Here is a 15,380-nt window from a genome sequence, read left to right on the forward strand (position 1 = left end):
AATTTACACTATTTTCTCCCACCCTGTACCCTAGTTCTGTCATCAACCTGATTATAAACTGGGCAGAAACCAGAGGAACCACATAAAATGATGCATTTTATTAAATTTGTGTGACTTTTTCAAATCTTAGACATTGTTTTGGTATCCACCAGGAGACCGTTTTACTATATTTGAATCAGACCTCTAGAGAGGAGCTAGAGAGATGCTTAAGTATTGCCCTGTCCAACCCCTTTATTTTATGAATGGGGAAACTAAGGCCCAGACAGGTCACATGACTAGAGTGCCCTCCCTTACTATTCCCTCTCTTTTCTGATGTCTTTATTGTGTTTGTTGGTTTCATCTCCGCCTAAAATTGTTAGTGTTCGAAAGCAGGAATACTGATTTGTGTGAGTAGCTCCTTCCTCAGCACCTCACAGTGGGTAACGTGAGGTAATCCAGTGAGCGCCACTCTTAATCTCCCAACAGAAATTATAATGACAATCAACAAAGAGAAAAAGGTACTGAATGTAATTCTTTAGTAACTTTTTTTTGTTTAATTATTTGATGCGAAATTTCATGTCCAAGTGTAATATTTTTGCCCATTTCTTGGGAGTGGAAAGGACACACTTGTGAATTAGCAATGAGATTCTTGTGTTACATTAAGAGAAAAAGATGTGGTTCTGTTCTCATTTGGCAGCTCATCCAATATGACCCAACATTTAAAAGTTTTTTTCAGCTGCTTCTATATTCCTACCACTATTTAGAGTCTTGGGATATACTAGAGAACAAAATAAAGGTTCTTGTTTTTTGAGACTACATCTTAATGTATATTTGTGACATAGGAATGAACGATTGCTTTCCAACACTGGATTATTCTTAGACAACAGTCTAGTGAAAGTGTCGTTTTTAAAAATCATCTTCCTCAAAATAAAAGGACTAGTTTCTCAAGAAAATTGTGTCTTGGTCAAGTTGCATGAAATTTGGCACAATACTGCCGCCTTGCGGCTACTTCAGTCAGGAAACCACATACATTACAAGGTCACCTCTGTCTTTCAAGTAAGATTTTACAGGAAAGTTATTCTGTTTCTCAGTGGAAATATTTGACACGAAATGACCTATTCAGGCATCTTTAAAATCTAATTCCGTCTGATTTTTAATAGAACGATTGGAAGGCCTCCATAGCTTTTGTGGTTGGGAACCAGATTGAAGATGATCTTCTCATCCAAGCCCTTACCCTGGCTGTCCAGGTCCCTCAGCGTAAACTCTTCAGTATGGTATCATGGCAAGACATTTTCCAGCAGGTATCTGTCCCTTCCTACCTCAAAACCCCCTGAAGACTTTTTTACTTAAAATAAGAGAATAGAATTATAAAATAATCTTATTCTTGGACTGTTTTGTAAATTTTGATGGATTATTTTAAGTAACTATTTAGCCAGAATAAATTTGAGTTGTTCAATCTGGAAGAATTTGTTTTTGTTTATTAATTTTGTTAATTCAATATTAATTTATTTCTCAAAGATTTCTGAGGTCATACCAGGCAAAATATTTAATTCAAGTTAAATAATTATAAAAGACTGGACTATTTAAGATTCTAGGGAGGTACATGACTAATTGTAAAATGAAGGCTACAGAGAATCATAACTGTCAGAGGTCAGAGGAGAGCAATAATATAGAAAAGATCTGTCAGATGGCACATACCCATACAATTACTGACAGCTTACAAAGTGACTATAAATATTTTACCTAATTCATGGGTACCTCTTTCTTGCTGGTTTCCCCAACCCTTAGATCACCTAGATATTTGAAAGTTACATATATCTAAATATTCTTCAAATAAGGCTTTTTTTCATCATAAGAAAATTTAATTTTCTTACAGATTAATGAAATAAATACACTTGTTGGATCTGCTTCATCTAAAAAGGCAAAAAAACCCGTAGGTGGTAATGTTCCTTTATATTATGAGGTAAGTGAAAGTGTTTATAGAAGAGATTTTTGTGTTTTTAGAAAAAAGAATTGAAGTAATGTGATAGCCATTTTTAAATTTCATTCCTTGAAAATAAATGCCTGCTCCTCATTGGAGATATTTGTTCCTGACAGTGAATACAAAAAAGTCTGCCTCCTTTTAAAATTTTGAAATTTCAAAATTTCCCTTTACAAATACAATTTCCTAGATTGTTGATACCATCATTGCATCTAATTGACATAATTGAAAAATATGAATCAGAAACATCAATACACCCAAAATGTTGGGTCATGATGATTGCTGAGTATGTGATAGCATTAAGGAGAGTCATATGATCAGTATATTACAAAGCGTGAGTTTCTCGAAAAACACAATGTAAAAATGCACCAGAAAGTGTTTCTTGTATCAGACAGAGGCACAGCTGGAATGATTTTTCCATCAGTTTGTGAACTTGGTGCACGGTTTACGTCCCACTTTAATCGATATGAAAATAATGATACTCTTCGGATTAATGGTCCGTTCCATTTCCAACAGCTGCTTAGTATAAAGTCTGGCTTGGCTGACCCAGTGGGCTTGTGCAAAGGACGTAGGACTCATTCTCCATATGAGGGGATTTCCTCTCACCCTGCCTTGTTAATATCTAACTTACAACTTTCAAGAAACTATAAAAATCCAGTGATTAATTAGAATATCACTTAAAATTTGTCAGGCACTGTTTTATGGCGCAGCTGACCTAAAACATAAAGAGTTTTGGATCTTTCTAAGACGAACTTATTTGCACTTTATTTCAGTGATGACTAATAAAGTTTTTATGTGTCTCAGGTCTTGGGTGATTACCTATGGTCTGTTTAGTATTGCTTGAGTACTATCTGAACAGGTTTCATTGGATTTATTCACAATAGACAGTGCTGTGAATTTTATAGCATTAACTCTTGCTACACTGCGCTCACCATCACAGCAAAGTTATCTGTGCTGTTGCAGTCAAATAATATACTTTGTCTCTTTTTTATAATGTTCCAAATGTGTGTGCTCCACTTGAAACATTATGTGATACGTGGATTTAAAATATTGGAATTTTTCTTCCGAGTGGCTATAGAAATCCATATCCAATTCTCAGGCCTGGGATCAATTAACCCCCCAAAAGATTCTTTCTTCTTCACAGATACTCAGTAAAAATCAGAAAAGATAGCAGGCCAGTTTTGATGTCTAGGCTGGACAGGCATTCTGACTTGGATGTGGGATAGCACAAGATTACAAACCCAGAGTTAAGTTAGAAAGTCATTCCTCTCCAATATGTGCTGCGATTCTTGGTTGCATATTCTTCACTCAGGGGAGGTCCATTTCACATCTGGCTCTATCACATTCTTCCAGTGGAGTATTTGGGCAATAAGCCTCCTACACTCGCTCACATACCCTCTTCTGAATGGTTCCAGAAGAAAAGAGAAGGTGGGTGGAGTGCCATGGAGACTGAACCTCAGGTGCACCATTCATTCATTAATGCCAGTCACTGAAGCAAAAATTATAAAGACCATAAAACAAATTCAGGCTCGTTGTCAGCATCAGCCAAGGACAGGTTGCACATCTGGAGAAGAGGGGCATATTTCCCAACTCAGTCCCTTCACACTTAGGACCTCCTCAAGCACTCTGCTACCTGGTACTTCATCCCAAGTGAATTGAAAAGTCACTGGCAACGCCTGCAGAGCTGCATGGAGTTGTGAGTGGTGGCCATGGAATAGGCCCAGAAAGTCTTTTGGGACTTCTGGACCTTTGAGACATGTGGACAGTGTGCTCATGAATCTATTTTTGTGTAGAATCTTGCATGGTCTGTAGCAACTAGTGAGAGGTGAAGCTGGCTGGGCTTCTGGGTGGAGTGGGGTCTTGGAGAACTTTTCTATCTAGCTAGAGGATTGTAAATGTACCAATCAGCATTCTGTAAAAATGGACCAATCAGCACTCTGTAAAATAGACCAATCACTGCTCTGTAAAATGGACCAATCAGCAGGATGTGGGTGGGGCCAAATAAGGGAATAAAAGCTGGCCGGCGACCTGAGGCAGCAGCTCTCAGTCCACTGGTGTAGTCTTAGGTGCTGCGGAGGCTGTGTTGTTTTGCTCTTCATAATAAAACTTGCTGATGCTCACTCTTTGGGTCTGCACCAACTTTAAGAGGTGTAACACTCATGCGGAGGTCTGCAACTTCATTCTTTGAAGTCAGCAAGACCAAGAACCCACTGGAAGGAACCAACTCTGGAGACACTAGGACACTTGAGAGAGGTAAACTCCTGAGGAGCGAAAGTCACTACATCCCATTTCTCAAAGGAAACTCTGCACTGTGGGAGAAAAGGTAATCTGACAGATTCCTTATGTTACATGGTAACTTTTTAGAAACCTCCATTTTGGAGATAAGGAACTAAAAATATAATAGCCATGCACTTAAACACCTATATTTACTTCTGTTTGTAGGGTACTCTCAGCCTTAAATCAGAGCCTATTCTTATTTTAAACACAGTTTTGACCAATTTGGCTTTCTGGTTTCCTAGCCTGTGGTTGATTAGAAGCAGCAAATTAAAGTGAGACTTCTCTATAGTGTACTTCATCCACGAGTAGTAAAATAGTGTCAGAGCCACATTACATATTTCCAATAATGACTCGAAATGTCTGGGCTAGCAAAGACCACATTCCTAAGTGATTTGCTCAAGTTTTCATTTGGATGGCTTGGTGTTGTGTACACACAGCCTCATTATGAGATTGTGTAATTTCCCCTGAAACCTTAGAATTTCATCTAGCCATGGCATTGTGTATATGAAAGTCCTTATTTATAAACCATAGTTATTTGAAAAACTCCTTATATTTGTGCTAATGTAATTCCATAGAGACTTAGCTGCAGCTCATTTGTTCATTCACATTCTCTTTTTGGAAACCATGTTTTGCTCTAGTAGGAACTACTTCAAGAACTCATGCAGGAATGAGAACAGAATATTCTTTTTTGTGTATATTCTCAGGAATGTTGTCTATTGCTTTATTATCATCGTCATCATTATTATTATTTAATAATGAGGATGAGGATGACCCCATGTACTGGCATATGAGCACCATTTCCCACATGTGAATCCTATTTGAGGATGTGGACACATTTGAAATTATACACTTATTGTATGCATTATATAGTAGCCGGTTTTACCAAATATTAACAAATACATACTTGTTCAAGCACTAGTGCCAGGCACTATCAGACAATGAAGCGAGAGGAAGGAATATTAATATTACAAAGACCTAACCTCAAGAAGCTTAAGAATAAGCTAGAGGAAAAAAAGAACAAAATGTATGTGGATATAAGCCTGGCACATGGTAGGCATTCAATAAATAGTTGCTGAATGAGTGAATAACACAATGCAGAAAATAGTGAAGTTCTTGAGGGACAGGTAAAGTGTATAAGAATTCAAAGGAAGATGAGATTATCAGTAGTTGGGGTAGTTGGCAGGGAGGAGTGAGACCCAGAGACATTTTTGTGGAAACATTGGCGTTTGAAAGGAAAGGACCTGATAATTTTGATCTTTTACATATATTACATCAATTAGCCCACATCACAATTCTAAAAGGAAATATAAAATCCCCATTGTACGCATGGGGAAATGAAGGCATAGAGAAGGTAGGAAGTCTGCTTACTAGCAAAATGAAGAATTTGGATTTAACTAAAGGTAAACCTATAGCACCAAGTTTTTCTACTTTATCACCAACCAAGTAGTCTTTCACTGGTCTCAAAGCTGTCTACTCTTGGATGGGTAGATCTTGACTTTCAAATGTGGAAGAGGGCATTCTAAGAAAAGGGAATAGCTCAAGCAAAGCCATAGGAATGGGAGAAGACTGAATTAATGTGTACTAAATTTGTAGTTATATGGTATAATATATGCTAAATAGGAAAGATGAATTCCATACTTATTTTAATTGCAACTTTAAAATCCTAAAGATGGAAACCTGTGAGGAAAAATTTCAAACACTGGAGAAAGTACATGCTTTAGATTCATGCCTGAACTTAAGTAAACTTGCTAGCTATGCACAGATAATATGGCCCACATAGAAAATCTGACCTGTTTATTTACAGGTATAGTCAGTCCTGACCAAAATTAAAAAGGAAAATATCAGTAGTCATTCAAAACCAACTGAAATGTTCTCAATGAGAGAGTTCTGTGTGTACCATAAATGCAAAGGTTCTCCCACTTGTGACTAAATCTGATACACAGTAAGTGAACTTTACGGGATAAATGTGTAAATTTTAGGTTTGACATTATCACTTTGATAAATCAGAAAGAAAAAGCTACTAGTTGATAGGGGTTTACTTATCCAATTTATCTGAAATCAGAACCAACCATCCTAAAAGTTTTTAAATTCCACTTCATGTTTCTTTTCATTTCATGATGGTGATCACCATGCCTGCCTACCAGGAAATGAGCTTTCATCCACACAAATGGGCCGTGATTTATGTGCCTGTGACTTATTTATAAAAGACGCATTAGGTCATCACAAAATAAAAAAATGAAAAGCTTACTGAAACAAAAATCGTCTATAAAGAATAAAAGTTCTTATGCTCTAGTTGATGACTCGCTTATTTCAAAACAATTTTCCAAGTTTCTATACAATAAAGAACTTGAACTATCCTAAACATTATGTGATATGGTGCAATTTTATGAATGCAAATAATTATTTTCTTTTTTACTCCTATCAGTAAAAAAAAATTCTCATATTTTAAGAAAATAATGTTTAAAATAACTTTTTAACAAATATATCTTAAAATATTTCTATGGGCCTTTCTGTTGTAACTGGGAGACCATCAAATGTGGAAAGATTTTTCTGATATTAGATTTGAAAATAATGGACCAAATGCAGTTTAATAAAATGTAGGATGCAAATTAGATCTTCAGATCGAATGCATTTCACCATGCTTTTAAGACACTATGCTAGTGCATCAGATTAGTATGCCCAGATATAGTAGTTCCATTTTTTGACTTCTGTTTCCTGGATGTATAGACATTTTTCTCAGGTCTTTTCCAACATGTATTTATTAGTAATTCACAAGTGAGAACACAGGCTTAATTACAATCTAGTTTGCCACTCTTTTTCAGATTCCTGATATGAAACTCATTTTTTAAACAGTGCCTTGAAGTAATAGTCAATTCAATAGAATTGTAAGCTGTTATATTGGGGGTGGCCCTTGTCAAAATGAAAAATGGAAAACTCATGCTTCAGAGATAAGTACAAATAATATGTGAAAACATTTAAGAGGTTTGAAGTTATTAAAATGGCAGCTCTACTGGGAACAGAGAGAGCAGTATGTCATGGAAGAAACGAAGGAAAAGGGAGACAGGAAGCATTCTCTGGCCTTTTCAATCCTGCGTTTTAAAACAAAACAAAAAAATTCTGGAAGAATTGGAAACTAGCCAACCTAATGCCGTTATTTCATAGAGCTTAGGGACACACCAGGAAATTACAGGCCAGTTAGTTTAACTTCACTTGCAGGGAAAGTATTAAAAACTGCTGCAGGAGATCAAGTAAAAGGATGCTTAGAAAAGCACAGCTTGATTAAGGCAAGCCTGGCCGACGTGATTTTCGGAAAGGCAAGGTCATGTCTTAGGAACTTGTTGAAATTCTTTGAAGCTACTATGGCCAGTGCAGTCTTCAAAGAATACAGCAAGGCTCAGAATCTGTGGATCTTTCCGTTCCACATCAGTCCTTCAGGGATGCCTGCAGAACGTGGCCCACATCAGGGCCTCGGTACTTCACGTTTAGAAACTACTATCAAAATAGCAGAAATAACCCCTGATGGAACATTTTTTAAAGCTGGAACCAATTAATACAACCTGATATTTATAAATGTAAAATAATGAGACTTGGAACAAAATTTAGGAATATCAAGCTGTAACAAAGAAGTGCTATGTTGGGACTATAAAAACAATCTAGGAGTTCTTGTGCCAAAATCTGGGTTTTGGAGGCATTTCTTACCCGAAGAAGGAAAGAAGAGGAGAAATAGTAATGCTAGAAACAGTTACAAAGGGCTATGAAGAGTTGCAAATGAATGACTTTTGTCAAGATGGGGAAAAGAGCAGTCAGATGTGTTAACAGCCATGGGCCCCGACATTTCTGGAGGGCTCCAGAGCAGCCCAGCAGAGAAAGTCAAGTTCAAGCTAGTCACTGAGGGGCAGAAGGTCAGGGCTCCATTGCTTTAGGAATGGGCTCCCAGGGTGTGAATATGTTTGCCTCCCAGATCAGAAACCTGGAGTTCTATTTTCAAGAAAAGCAGAACTCAAGTAAAGGCATTCAAAAACAATCCAAATCATGCCCCAGCTCTCTTCCACCCTGGGAGACAGGCAGCTGGCCAAGCCCATATGGCAAATAGTTAGCAGTCCAGGAGAGAGGAGGTAGACACTGGGGAGGTGTGGTGGTGATACAGTGGAGCCTGGGATCCAGCAGCAGGAAGCCCATGCCACACAAGGACTGGGTTGCTGGCTAGGACCTGCAGGCAGTGGACAAGGCAGGAATCTCATCAGGAATTCCAGGACACAGACCTCAGTGGAGGGCCAGCCACAAGAACAAAGTGAGGTTCAGCTCATGAGGAGAAGTCATCACAGCTTCTCCTCCAGGTCTGGGCTGGGGTGGTTTCTGAAACCTCTTAACACCATATACAGACACCAGGATTGGAGGGGTGCTGGGAAAGGAATCAGGAAGACTGTATCATTCTATTTCTGTATTTAAAACTATGAAAACTCAGTAATTACATATGATGATAATAAAAGTTACCACTTATTGAACACATGTATTCCAAGTCTTGTGTGCTGGGTAGTTCATATATAACTACTAACCTAATCTACTCTCTTTTTTGGCTTACTTTTTTCTTTTTGTGGGGAACAGGGTCTTGCTATGTTGCCCAGATAAGTCTCGAACTCCTGGGGCTCAAGCTATCCTCCCGCCCCTGGCAGCCTAAGTACTGGGATTACAGGTGTAAACCACTGCACCTGGCTAACCTAGCCATCTTAACAACCTTTCAGATATGAATGATGAAATTGGAATCAGACTGGTTAGGTAACTTGTTGACTCAGAAGCCTGTTTTTTCTACTTGCATCACACAAAAGCTGAGAATAAAAGTTTAAATTCTGGAAGTGACTGTTGTGGTTTAACATGTCTTCAGTATAAGCTACTGCTAGTTAATTAGAATTAAGCCTTAAATCTCTCAGTAGTTCTATGATATGTTTATTACTTTTCCTTCTACTCAGGCAGAAACGATGAAGGTATATTTGCAGATGATGAAGAGACCAAATAATTTCAGTTGGAGTCTTTAAGCCACTTTGATGAGCGGCTTTTGCCCACATATTTGGGTCAACAGGGTTTTTTAATTCTTAGGGTTAAGACATATATGGTCAGGCCAGGTACGGTGGCTCATGCCTGTAATCCCAGCACTTTGGAAGGCCGAGGCTGGTGGATCATGAGGTCAGGAGATCAAGACCATCCTGGCTAACATGGTGAAACCCCGTCTCTACTAAAAGATACAAAAAAATTAGCGGGCAAGGTGGCGGGCGCCTGTAGTCCCAGCTTCTTGGGAGGCTGAGGCAGGAGAATGGTGTGAACCCGGGAACCAGAGCTTGCAGTGAGCCGAGATTGCTCCACAGCACTCCAGCCTGGGTGACAGAGCAAGACTCCATCTCAAAAAAAAAAAAAAAAAAAAAAGAAAAGAAAAGATGTATATGGTTAAGTGACCATGTCTTTTCTTTGGAGGATGAAAGAAGGAAACATGGAAAATAAGAGGGAAGTTAATACATATTCAACAGAGATCAAAGTGTGGAGAGACTTTTCTAAAATCTTACTAATTAAAACTAATTAGTGAAAGCTCAATTCCTCTCCAGAGAACCTACCGCTAGTTTGCTGAGCGACATACCTAGTGGTGGACTCAGGAAGGGGAACATCACACACCGGGACCTATCACGGGGAGGGTGGAGGGGGAAGGGATTGCATTGGGAGTTATACCTGATGTAAATGACGAGTTGATGGGTGCAGCACACCAACATGGCACAAGTATACATATGTAACAAACCTGCACATTATGCACATGTACCCTAGAACTTAAAGTATAATAAAAAATAAATAAATAAATAAAAATAAATAAATAAATAAATAAAAATTAAGAAAAAGTACAGAACCAAACCAGACTGCCTGGGATCATGTCCTGGTTCCACTGCTTGCTAGCTGTGTAATCTTGCACGAGTTACATAACACTGCTGTACCTCTATTTTCTCTTTGTAAAATCCTCGTAAATGATAGTATTTATCTTATAAAGCTGTAGTACTGATTACATGGGATAGTAAATATAAAATACTTATTACCTGGCACAGACTGAAGTGTACATAAAATTTAGCTATTATTATTACTATTATTTTTAAAATTTCTGTTCTCAGCAATATTCAACATCAGAACATGAAAATACTAGAAACACATTTATGAGCAGGCTTTAACTTTTTTTTATTATGGTAAAAATATGTAACATAAAATTGCCATTTTAACTATGTCTAAGTGTATGATTCAGTAGTGTTAAATATATTCACTTTGTGGTGCAACTAATGTTCATGACTTTTTCATCTTGCAAAACTGAAGCTCTATATCCGTTAAATGACAACGCCCGATTTTTCCTGCACCCCAGCCCCTGATGACCACTGTTCTATTTTCTGTTTCTATGAATTTGACAACTCTGGATACTTCATATAAATGGAATCATACAGTATTTGTCTTGTCATGCCTGGTTTAGCATAATGTCTTCAAGGTTCATTCATATTGTACCATGTGTCAGAACTTCCTTCTTTATTAAAGGTGAATAATACTCCATTGTATGGACATACCACATTTATCTTCTCCATTTATCCATTAGTGGACACATGAGTTGCTTCCACCTCTTAGCTCTGCTATGAACATGGGTGTGCACAATATGAGGAGGTTTTTCTCTAAGTGGAATATGATTACTGAAAGTTAAATGTAAATTTAATTAAGTAAGGGAAGAAAAGAAGGTAAATCAGTGGTCAAAGGATATTTGCACTGTCCCATTATACTAGTCCTCATGACCGTGATGGAGGCTAATATACATTTTTCTTCTTTGTTATGTCATGTAAGGGGTCAATATGACTGAACACCCTAAGAAACAAACAGCAGTAGTAATCATTTCTAAAATAAATGATTTTTAAAATAAAATATCATATTTATGTAAAAAGATGATTTTCACTCCGCTTATTGAATCTTCATGTGAACTGCACAGAAGAGCTAAAATTAATCTCCATAGTGCAAATGAAGAAATGGAAGCCCAAAAGCTTAAATGATTTGTTCACAGTCACCAATGGAATCAGTGTCAGTTCTAATAGTCCAAGGCTTGCTCTACACCTAGTGGAAGGCAGGTCTCATTCATTAAAAGGTTCTTGCTCATTTATTTACCACAAGAAAATTGTATATAATGGATAAAAATTTGTTTTATTACATATACATTTATTTTAATGTGCATTAAAAAAGAAAATTAGACTACTAACTTGTAACTCCCCCAACACTGTGCTTGGGACAGAGCTACATTATTTTTTTTAAACTTGATTTACAGTCAGCTTAGAGAAAATGATGAGGTTTATAGTACAGGTGGTACATAGCTTTGGCTAAATCATCAAATGATATTCAATGACTAAAGTTGAGGAAATGTTTCATTTTCATGCATTCCATAAATATTCAGAGGTCTATTATGTACAAAATCAGTGATTGGATTGACCTTGGTGAACAAAATAGTTATAACTGCCTGGCCTCATATAATTTACATTTGAATGGGGGAGACGGGCATTAAGTAAAACTCAAACAAGCAAACAAATATGTGCACAATTTTGAGTTAGGTTAATTGCTTTAAATCAGAGAGAATTAGGAAAATACTGTAGGCTGAGTGTTTGGAGATGAATGAAAGAAAAAGAAGATCCAACTGAAAACAGCAAGGGAAAATATTCAGGCAGAGGGTGCAAAAACCCTAAGGCAGTAATGAAGAAGGCCCGGGTGCCTGTAGCACTGAGAGTGGGAGAGAGGAGAAGCCCGAAGAGGCCACATCTGCTGGCTGGCAAGTCCTTGTTAAGAAGGAGTTTGCAGTTTTGCTTCATAGGAAATAGTCATTAAGGCTTTAAAGAGGAGAGTGACACAATTTTAAGTTCTTTTAAAAAATACTGTCTGGCTGCCAAGTGAAGAATGAATTAGGATGAAGGCAGGCAAACATGGAAATGAGACCAGTTAGGAGGCCACTGGGGGTATCCAGGTGGCAATGGGGAGAGCACGTAGATTCAAGAAATATTTAGAAGGAAGAATTTGGCAGATCGGTGCCCTTGTGAGATGTGAGGGATGAAGAAGCAGCTATCAGGAGTGAATCTCATAGTTCTGGCTTGAGAAACTGAATAAAAATATCTTTTTTTTCCTTTTTTTATGTTATATAGTTTCATTCCTTTTTTTTTGTAAATTGACATTTATAATTGAATACATGTATGGGGTAAAAAGTGGTGTTATAATTTATGAATACAATGTGGAATAATTAAATCAAGCTAGTTAACATATCCAGTACCTCAAACATTTAACATTTTTTGTGGTGAGAACATTTGAAATTTATTCTTTATAATTCTGAAATGTACAGTTCTCTATTATTAACTATAGTCACTATACTGTGCAAATTTAAAAAAAGAAAAAATGTATTTTTCCTTTTAAACTGAGATTTTCTACCTTTTGACTATTGTCTTAGTCTGTTTTCTGTTGCTTATAACAGAATACCTGAAATTGGATAATTTACCAAAAAAAGAATTTATTTTTTATAGTTAAGGAGACTGAGAAGTCTCAGGTCAAGGGGACCATCTGGTGGGAGTCTTCTTCCTGATGTGGCTCCACGCAGAGTCCTGAGGTAGCACAGGGAATCACATGACAAGGGGACAAGTATGCCAGCTCAGGTCCCTCCTCCTCTTTTTATAAAGCTACAAGTTCCCCTCCTGTGATGACTTACTAATCTGTTAATCCATTAATCCATGAATGCAAAGCCCTATCTGGTCACCTCTTAAAGGTCTCACCTATCATATTGCCACACTGGGGATTACGTTTCAGCATGAGTTTTGGAGGAGACATTCAAACAATAGCAACCATCATCTTTCCATTCTTCCTACCCCCCAGTCTCTGTAACCACCATTCTGCTTTGTGCTTCTATGAGTTTGATTGTTTTAGATTCCGCATGTAAGTGAGTGCATGCAATATTTGTCTTTACATGCCCAACTCATTTCACTTAGTATAATGTTTTCTGATTCCATCACAAATGAGAGTTTCCTTCTTTTTTAAGGCCGAATAGTATTCCATTGAATGTATATACCATATTTCTTTATCCATCTGTTGATGAACACTTAGATTGATTCCATACTTTGGCTATTGTGAATAGTACTACAATGAACATGGAGGTGCAGACATCTCTTTAACAAGTTGATTTCAAATCTTTTGGGTAAATACCCAGAAGTGAGATTGCTGGATCATATGGTAATTCTATTTTTTTAGTTTTTTGAGGACCCTCCATAGTGTTTTCCATAATGACTATCGTAACTTATATTCTTGCCAATAATGTACAAGGGTTCCCTTTTCTCCACATCCTGACTGACACTTGTTATCTTTCATCTTTTTGAAAAATTTATCTGACAGGTGTGAGATGATATCACATTATGGTTTTAATTTGCTTTTCCCTAATAATTAGCAATGTTGAGCATTGTGCATATATCTGTTGTCTATTTGCATGTCTTCTTTTGAGAAATGTCTATCCACCCCGGGTCTCTTGCCCATTTTTTAAAATTTTTTTTCTTGTCCATTTTTTAATTAACTTTTTTGTTTTCTTGTTATTGAGTTGTCTAGGCCTTTTATATATTTTGGATATTAACTCCTATCAAATATATGGCTTACAAATATTAAAAATATATTATAGAGAAAAGTGAAAGAAGTCTAAATTTTGGGAAAGTCTGAAAGTATAATTTGAGATAGCTTAAATCTTATATGTCTGAGAGGTATCTAAGAAGAGATATCAGGAAGAAAGATACTTTTAGTGTATTTTTCATTTTTTGTATCTTTATGTGCTTAACTCAGTGCTGATACATAGTAAGTATTGTAGAAAGTTTCTTGTCTGAAAGAATTAACTTACTAAGAACTAATAACAAAATACCATTAAAGGCTATAAGAAGTAAATAATGAGCCATTTTAACAGTAGTAATTCAGTAGTAATTGCTGGTGCTTTCCTGGGTACCAGCAATTTTGGTCCTTTCCATTTTCCCTTTATTGGTTCCATATTTTCTACAATGATTTGTATATGTGGGTGGCATCCCAGTGGTTCACAAAGAAATTTGGTTGGTTTCAACTAGTATGTGTGTATGTGTGTGGTTTGTGATGTAAATAATTTTTTTTACTATAAATATAGGTCAATATTTTTGAAAAAACACTGCCTTAGAAACCTTGAAACCTATTCTCTATTACATTTCCTCTCTCAGCCTGTCACTTAATCCTGGGCTAAATGATACAGTGGACACCCATCTCAGCTCTTTCCTCACCCAGCAGACATTGCTGGGTTTCTATTTTCTGCTGGGTAATGGGCACAAGATTGAGTTAGACATGGTCTCTGCCCTCAAGAGCGCATAGTCAGTAATTTTGCAAACAACGTATTTGTTTTCACATATTTTAATGTCAGAAAATAAGAAGCCAGATATAAAAGCTGTATATTTAAGCCCTGGTTATAATTGAGTCTGTTCTTCATTGAGGTCTGTGGCTGACCTCGCTTATTGTTCACAACTTCCAGCCAAAAGAGTAATGGTCCCCAGACAGAGTATATTGGAAAGGAGGAGGAGGGAGGGACAGAACACTTACTCAAATAGTCAAAGATGCAACAAAAATACAGAAGGCCTTGTTTCCTTACAGGGGGCAAAAGTATAGTTGCAACTGAAATATGGTAACAATTTTCATGCTTCTGCATGTTTTTAATGTGACCTCTATTTCTGAAATTATTTTTCCTCAATCTTTGGCTGCAAGAAAAGGAAGAAGAAATACCAAAGTAAACATGAATATAGGCTGGGAGGATTGACTGTTGGATAGAAATTCACTTATGTATTGAAAAACTACTGTGCATGTTATAGGCACTCAATATTAAATTTGAATGAATGGATTTCAGATATATTTATACGTTAAAATAATTTACTCTTCTATTTCACAAACATGATTGGCCAAAAAAATCACCCTGCAAGTTAATTAAAATATGATTTCTATATTGCTTCAATAAATACTTTAAAAATAATTACAGATTTAGTAGTTTGAAACATAGGAAACAAATCCTACATAAACTCTTACCCAGAAAAACTGAAATTGTTCAATAAATACCTTTCTTTAAAAGTTT

General features: G+C 36.8%; 1 protein-coding gene across 1 annotated transcript in view; it reads left to right on the top strand.

Annotated features, from left to right (window-relative positions):
* The window catches only part of SPAG17 (sperm associated antigen 17), a 246,415-nt gene that overhangs the window by 44,734 nt on the left and 186,301 nt on the right, over positions 1 to 15,380 (top strand). The window contains exons 2-3 of the mRNA XM_011933064.1: positions 1,140 to 1,280; positions 1,856 to 1,942. Of these exons, the coding sequence (XP_011788454.1) occupies positions 1,140 to 1,280; positions 1,856 to 1,942 (228 nt within the window). The remainder of the gene's footprint in view (positions 1 to 1,139; positions 1,281 to 1,855; positions 1,943 to 15,380) is intronic.

This window comes from Colobus angolensis, unplaced genomic scaffold (genome assembly GCF_000951035.1).
Source record: "Colobus angolensis palliatus isolate OR3802 unplaced genomic scaffold, Cang.pa_1.0 Scaffold124, whole genome shotgun sequence".
NCBI lineage: Eukaryota > Metazoa > Chordata > Mammalia > Primates > Cercopithecidae > Colobus > Colobus angolensis.